Source organism: Mus caroli, chromosome 8 (genome assembly GCF_900094665.2).
Source record: "Mus caroli chromosome 8, CAROLI_EIJ_v1.1, whole genome shotgun sequence".
Lineage (NCBI taxonomy): Eukaryota > Metazoa > Chordata > Mammalia > Rodentia > Muridae > Mus > Mus caroli.
This window is the reverse complement of record NC_034577.1, coordinates 11462493-11470399: the sequence shown is the minus strand read 5'-3', so window position 1 is coordinate 11470399 and position 7907 is coordinate 11462493. Positions and strand designations below refer to the sequence as shown.

Below are 7907 nucleotides of genomic sequence, written 5' to 3'. Positions count from 1 at the left end.
AAGCATCAGGGGCTTCCAAACCCTCTGAGGTGTTCTTGAGTAAGGGGGAACTGAAATGACACAGAAGAGACAAAGCTTGTCTGGAGTGGACCACTGGTGACAGGAACGAAGGGTTGAAGAGGTCACGGGCAGCCTCTCCTCAACTCCCAGCTTGCCCTGGGCTGACTGAGACATGAAGATGGGGCAGCGCCACCTAAGGCATTAGCGCTGATTAGCTCCTCGGTTCACCCATTAGCACTCCTAGCCCTGAGCTAGGGCACAATAGCAGGAGTTAGAAGGTCTGATGGGAGAAAGCGCTTCTTCCTCTGCAGNCGAGTCACAGTGCACACCCGTGCTTAAGAAAGCCGGTTCAGGAGGCACGGACCACAGCTTCCTTTCCATCAGTAAAGAAACCCATGGCCTGCAATTTGTTCTTTAGAATTGGGAGCGTCCAGGGCACTTCTGGGGGGCAGAGTACAGGTTAGAACTAGGACCTTGCTTTGTCTTGTTCATTGCACTCCTGGGTGTTTTGTACTAAACAAAACATTGAAACAGTGGTATGCATGTACATAGTGAGTACCTGTCCCCTTATGGAAGTGAGTGCTGGAATAGGATTGTAGGAGGCAGGGTGTCTAGGGCAGGGACAGAATGGGAAGCAGAGAGGACATCCGAGTGGCTCTGGGAACTGCACCAAACTCTGATTTCACCGGACGCTGACTTGGAGGCAGTGAACTCTGAACCCTGTCCTCAGCATGTCCCAGGTGGACCCTCCGTCCCTTCTGCTCCCCGGGNCCTCGCAGGCAGTGTTCAGCAAACCCAGATTCTAAATCTAGCCTTTGCTTCATGCTGAGAGAACTTGAGAGGTTTGACTTTCTGTTGGGATGGGTTCCCAGAATAGAAGGACTTTTTTTTTTGGTCTCGATTTTTACTTCCATGGAGGCACCTTTGCCTCTCAGAGTCTTAGTGTAAAAAAACATCTCAACAGGACTTCCTGTGAGAACTAATGCAGTTTTATCTTCTCTAAAGATGGGCAGACAGCGTCGTAAGTGATTTCCTCATTGGTGGTAGATGAATGGTAAGTAGAAATCGGACTCAGGGTTGAACTCTTCAGACTTTCCATACCATAGTCAGAAAGGAGCATGAGAAACGTTTAGTCATGGGCTGGAGAGATGGCTCANTGGTTAAGAGCACCAACTACACTTCTAGAGGTCCTGAGTTCAAATCCCAGCAACCACATGNTGGCTCACAACCATCCGTAATGAGATCCAATGCCCTCTTCTGGTGTGTCTGGAGACAGCTACGGTGTACTCATATACATAAAATAAATTAATAAATATTTTAAAAAAGGAAAGGTTTGTTTAAAAAAAAAAAAGAAAAGTTTAGTCATGAAAGCATTCAGCAAAAAGTACATGATAGCCATGCCACTAACAAGAAATGGGACAGACTGTTCTAAATGCCCCTCAGATTAAGAGGACAAAAATATCCTTTTGTGGTGATGGAGGGGGTGTTGGGGGGAGGTGGACATTCTCTTTATGGGTGGTCAGATAAAAATGTGTGAGTATTTGTACCACGGAACAGACTGCAAGTTAAAGTTCAGATAGCACCCAGGAGCCAGATTGCTTTTAAGTGTCGTCAGAACTCAGCTGCAGGAGCCAAAGCGTAGTCATAGTAGTAAATGTCACCTCAGAATGCAAGGAAAAGCTCATTCCATGGCCAGCTAGAGAGAAGGGCAAGGCATTCCGCACCCCAGACACACCCCGGATCAGATGATCCGTAGCTCAGCACTTTGGAATGAACAGCTGAGCTGAGCTATCATTTGTGGGGTTTCCCAATGCTCTTTTNCTGAAGAATATGAAATTCTCTTCATCTGCTAAGAAGGGCCCAGGAGGGAAAAGAAGGAAAGGAAGAGATCTGCTGGTCTTGGCAAGTATAAGTCAAGAGACCTGGGTTTCTGGATCATTCCATCATGGCCTGCCAGGGCCAAATAGCTTAGTTCATTCTGGGTGTTTCTTCACTGTTTAAAGCCAGTGTTATTCTGGATGTAAAGTCTGAATACTGCCAACATTGGGTCAGGGTGTGACAATCTTTATGCTCATTCAAATCTAAGCTTCCCAGACCTGCCGGTCAGAGCGCACCTACTCCAGGGATCAGACACTCTGACATCAGTGTTGTCCGTGAGGAAGCTGGCACTGGCTGACTGCCCACTGATCCCTGGATGTCAAGGGAAGANCTACTGTCCACAGATCTCCTGGGCCCTGGAGTCCGCCCACCCGACTGGCTTCTCCCTGAGCTGCAATGCTTCCACCAGGGACATGAGTACCCGTACATCTTCTGGATCCCACTCATTCCCTGCTCCATATCTGGTTCTTTATTCTTGAGTTTCAGTGTGAGCTTGACACTGGTCACCTTGGGGTCCTCCCACTGCAAGTCAGAGGGGATCCTGTCTGCTCACCTTAGCTTCTAAGNCCCCTGTTAGCTTCGGCCAAGCTAGCATCCTCCCTGTTCTGCAGGTTCCCTGGTCTACAGGCCTATCTGTAGTCTCCATTCTCCTTTCCCTTTCATCCCCAGCACCTGTGCACCTCAAGAGACTGTTGGAGAGTCTTCACTCAGACACCCAGTTCCCACCCACTATCCTTTCACCTTGAAAACTCTTTCCAAGAAAGATTTCCCCTGTTCCCGTTTTTCCATGACCTGTCACCCTAGACCCAGTTCTCCCCTCACCTGCCTGTTATTCACCTATGCTCAATACGAGGCACCTCCTGGACTCCAGAGAGCAAGTCCAGTTTTGGCGGCCAGCCACGTACCACATCACCAAAACAGTATCAGGCACTCAGTTGGCTCTCAATGGACAACAGGAGAAACCAACCAGCTGTGAGGCTAGGAGTCTGCTCTTATCAGGGGACGGGGCTTCCAGCTTAGTAGAGACTGGACAGCTGTGGAGGCGTGGCACTTACACAGAAAGGGGAGGGGCCCACAGTCCCGTGGGGGCTCTGGACAGCACTAAGTAAGCTGTCCTTAGGCCACCAGAACGAGCTCAGGGAAGGGGTTGCCTGCCCCACAGAGAAGCAGGAGTCAAAAGAAAGCAGATAGGAAGAGGAAGAAAAGCTGAGAAACGGAAAGAGGAATTCCACCTCAGCTGCAGGATCAGGACCTGACAAAAGGCTTCCAGTCAAAGCAGGCTCCTGGTGGGAGTAAAACCTCAAGAGCACAGCACAGTCACGTGACCCCTTCCTCCCTCCTAATGGAGCCCCGCATCCATCTCCATCAGGGAATGGCTGGTCACCCCAGCCCCCTGCTGAGACTTGACATCCCAGGATGGAGTGGGGGGAGCAGTTCTCATTCTCTTAGGAGAAGTCGGTCATGGGGGAGGGGGTTGTGAGGGAAGGACTGGGAGGAAAGGAGGTGGGGCCTGCAATTGGGATGTAGAGTGAATAAAAATTAATTAATTAGTTAGTTAATTAGAAATACTGCTGGGAATGTTCATCTACAACCCCTCTCCCGGAAACTTTCTGCTTTGACTTTCTATCTGTGGACCACACCCTCTTCTTGGCCCTGGTGTCCTGCTCCAGATCTGCTAGGGGCTGAGCATACTTCTCCACTGTAGCCATCATGGAATGATTCTACCTTGCCATCCGGAACAAATGTCAGAATCATTTCTTCTTCTACAAAACCCAATCCATAAAACATTTTAATGAAGGAGAAGAAGAGTTTTCACTCTACACAAACATCCAGGCAAAGATGCAGGGAGAATGAGTCTGTCTGTGTGTGTCTCTGTGTCTGAGGGTAGCATGTGTGTACCATCATGTGACTCTTCGAGTCATCCCTGTCAATCNAGCTGGCCCAGACATCCCGATCTCTCTGCCTTGGCCTCCTGAGTATAGGGGTGAGGGTTTTTCTGCCTCTCAGCTGGCTTCTGCCTTAAGTTTGTACATGGTTATAGGATGCGACCCCAGCACACACTGGCTGTGTATCCTCACCTGTTGATCTCCAGAGTGTGCACTCCGTACCTGCTCTCAATCCGGTACTTGCCTGGCTCCCCTGCCTGGCAGATCAGACTGCCATCTTTGTACCTGGTGGAGGGAAGAAGCATCCATTTCGGTAGACAGGCAGATATGCTTTGGCAGTTGTGTCCCAGCCTCCTTTGGGCTCTGAGAAACATCTGCTCCCCTTCCCCCTGTCCACAAACACAAGGTGCTCTGGATCTAGCCTTCTACAAGAGACGGGAATTGTATCATTCAAACAGACATATCTACTTGAGCCCACATATCTTGTGAATTCTACAGCTATCGTTCCATTTAAAAAGAAACATAGCTGATGTGAGCCAGGTCCCAGCCTGGTCCAATGGGCTACACTATAGTTGAAGCCCATTGAAGAAAACATCACAGAGTACATAAATCCTTAGTTTTGGGAGCTCCAAGCCCCTAACCTATAAAGCAGAACTCAGCCACCCACAGGCTATATTACAGCTGGGCAAGCCTTGGTTTCTTTCCTTGCCTCCTAATTCCATGGATAGGCTGAGCTACAAGGTTGCAAGACTCCTGTGAGAGAGCCAGGACACAGGATATATACAGCAATTCCTGATTTCAACAGCCAATGATCAAGGAGGGTCTATGGAAGATGGAATTCATCAAGATTTACTGCTTCCCTACGTGAGCCCTCCTATAATTAAGGCAGATATATGGTGTCTGCATACAAAGTCAGCAACGAAGCCAGTGCATAGACAATGGCCAAGATGACAAACATAAATTTCTACTCAGGGAGCAAAACACTCCATCAAAACTGTTCTGAAAGATCCGCCCATGTCCCTAAAATTTGAATGGCAGGGCATTAAGTAGACAGGCATTTTGAATGTTGCGCTCCCTTCTCCCACATGAACTTGCATAGGCCTATACAACAGGCTCAAAGGCACACACTTCTCCCATGCACATGGTTCCTGAAGGGAAGCAGCCCTCAATGCTGTCTCTCACCATTGCACCACAGGCGTGGGGAATCCTTGCACAGTGAAACAGAGCCTCACAGACATCCGCTCCCAGATGGTGTGGGACCTTAACCTCACCAGGATCTCAGGGGCCCTGCTCATTCGGTCTTCAAATGAGTGTCTCTCCNATGCCAGATTGTCTTCCACCTATGGGGAAGAAGAGAGGGTGGTCAGAGTGGGTGTGGCAGGAGCAGCCCACAGTTAGTGAAGCATTAGACCTTTTGCGTGCAGACAAACTCTCCTTTTCTACACCCCNAGGGAGGAGCTTGCAGGTCCTCCTACCGTCTGCTCCAGGAAGTACTTGTCTAGCTTGTCCCGAGCCTGTGACCGGGCCAGGTGGACATTCTCCTCCAGCTGGGCCAGCTCACTGAGGAAACGCTGCCTCTTAGCTTCTCCGTAAGAAGCCGCTTGAGACCGGTACCTAAGAGAGCCAAGAAGCTCCGTTGGTCATAGGACAACTGATAGATTTGGTGACACTGACAGACTAGACAGGTCCCCTCTGTGTACCCATCCCTCAGTGGGAAGGGATAAAAGATGATGGGGAAGAGCCAAAGTTTTCTACTTGTGCTCTCCTCTTTTCAGTATGTGTCAGTATACACGGAAAGCTACAAAGAACAGCAGGCTGTGGTTTATTAATAGAGCTATGCCCAACATACATCCCTTGCTTTCTTTGGCATGAGAGACTGAAATACTTGGGCACTCCTTAGAGTCCTTCAGGAGCAGGCATGTTTGGGGCACTGGAGAGTATCGCTGAGTGTAGAGGTGGAGAAATCACAGAGAAGAAGTGTCAGCCTTACAGATGGGGGATTAGAGCCATCCCTTCCTGTCAAAGTGAAGAACCAATATATACAAGAATGGACTGATGTCTTCAAGGAATGGTAGGNGCCTGTGCTAACACTTAGGACTGGTGAGAGTGGCATCAGTCAANGAATGACCCTAGGCTCNAGTCAATGCTCAGTAGAGCCCCATTCATCCTCCCAGATACCCTGCAATGCAATGGCACCATCTCTCTGAGCCCTGGAATCAACCCTAGGAACACTAGCCACCCAGTCTACTTTCGAGGAGAGAAGTGATCTCAAGCTCTGACATGNGACATCAAGTCTCTACAGGACCAGGCTCATCCTCTCCCACTGAGGCCAGACAAAGGCAGCCCAGTTAGGGAAACTGACTCCACAGACAGGCAGCAGCTTTAGGGACAGCCTCACTCTAATTGTTGGGGTACCCACATGACGACCCAGCTGCACATCTGCTAAATGGGGTGGGAGTGAGGGGTTAGATCCGGCCCGTGTATGCTCTTAGGTTGGTGGTCCAGTCTCTGGGAGCCCCCAAGAGTCCAGGTCGTCTGACTCTGTTGATCTTCTTGTAGAGATCCTGTCTCCTTCAGGGCCCTCATTCCATCTCCCAACTCTTCCATAAGACGCCCCAAGCTCCACCCAATATTGGATGGTGGGTGGGTCTCTACATCTGTCTCAATCAGTTGCTGGGTGGAGCCTCTCAGAAGGGACAAGAAGGGGGATGGATATAGCTGGAGGTACTGTGTGATGAGGATACTGGGATGGGGGGACAGTAATTGGGGTGCAACATGAATAAATAAGAATAAATTAATATCTGGGGGAAATTCCAAATAAATAAATAAATAGGTCTGACAATGGAAGATTCCTGCATGAATAATGAGAGTTAAATATTAAGATGCCATATGGGCCAGTGGGGTCAGCCAGGGCCTAGTCAACCCCATACCTGTAACCTATACCTACCAAGAGGACTGACCTCCAGAGTTGGCTAAGAGCTACAACAAAATGGGATCAGGCATCATGACTGAAAAGCAGACTCAAGAGTCGGAGAACCCAGCACAAACACTCTGTGTGTCATGAAGATCTCCATCAGCTGAGATGGGACACATAAGCAGCATACCAACCATNCNAGCATTCAANCGATCTTCACTTTCCTTATCCTACACTGGGGACCCTGAGGGACAGGAGTGTGCATAGTATATTCAAAGTGACACTGATATATAGCTCATAGACATAAAAAGACAGAACTCAGATTTCCAAGATCCAGTCCTCAAACTTACACACAATTAGAAGATACCTTTCCAGTGTAATTGAACACTTAAAACTTCAGATATTCCATGTAGCTAGCCCAGGCTGACCTTGAACTCACTAAGTAGACAGTGATGACCTGAACTCCTGCCCCTCTTNTTCTGCCTTGTTACTGGGATTACAGTCATGCACACTGACCTGGTGGATGTGGGGTTAGGGAGCACCATGCATGCCAACTGAGCTGTACCCCNGCTTACAGAGCTTACGTCTGGAAGTCATTCTTTAACTTCAGAAGCCCTCATTTTACAATAACATCTATACAATTTGTGTAGTACAGTATACCTAAGGCATTTATAGGCTAATTTGGTTTTTTTAAGAGATGAATAAAGTCCATATGTATAATCAACACATGTAGTATACTCAGTGCCTATCCTTTGAAGGACCTCCTAAGGTAGAACGCATTTCAAGTAAGTCCTTAAGTGGGCAGCATCCATCCACATGCTATTGTGTGATGAGCTGTTATCTTAGGTCAAGACAGGAATTTTAAATTACGATTTCACTGTTTAAATATGCCTGTAGGGTGTAGTTCTTTGTAAGAATGATTAAACTAGGGGCATTTTTATTCTTTAGACACACATTTTTAACTAACCAAACAGTAGCGTGAGGATTGCTAGACACACGCTTAAAATAGTCTTAACTTTGACCAATTGCCGAGATTTTATTTTGCTAGGAATATGAATTTGCTATCTCTGGATTTAAAGAGNGTGGGGAGAGGGAGAACAAAACAAAAATAACCCCACCAGGGATCTAAAAACTCTAAGAATCTTATTTTCATCTTAGTGTATGTTACAATTCTAAAATATATCGTTGTCGCTGAATAAACGTGCTTTTTAAACAACTGAAAAGAAGAA

General features: G+C 47.9%; 1 protein-coding gene across 1 annotated transcript in view; it reads right to left on the bottom strand.

Annotated features, from left to right (window-relative positions):
* The window catches only part of LOC110300124 (myomesin-2-like), a 70168-nt gene that overhangs the window by 53864 nt on the left and 8397 nt on the right, over positions 1 to 7907 (bottom strand). Inside the window, exons 3-6 of the mRNA XM_029480673.1 lie at positions 6913 to 6922; positions 5240 to 5395; positions 4947 to 5104; positions 3957 to 4049 (exon numbers count right to left, since the gene is read on the bottom strand). Coding sequence (XP_029336533.1) covers positions 3957 to 4049; positions 4947 to 5104; positions 5240 to 5395; positions 6913 to 6922 — 417 coding nt within the window. The remainder of the gene's footprint in view (positions 1 to 3956; positions 4050 to 4946; positions 5105 to 5239; positions 5396 to 6912; positions 6923 to 7907) is intronic.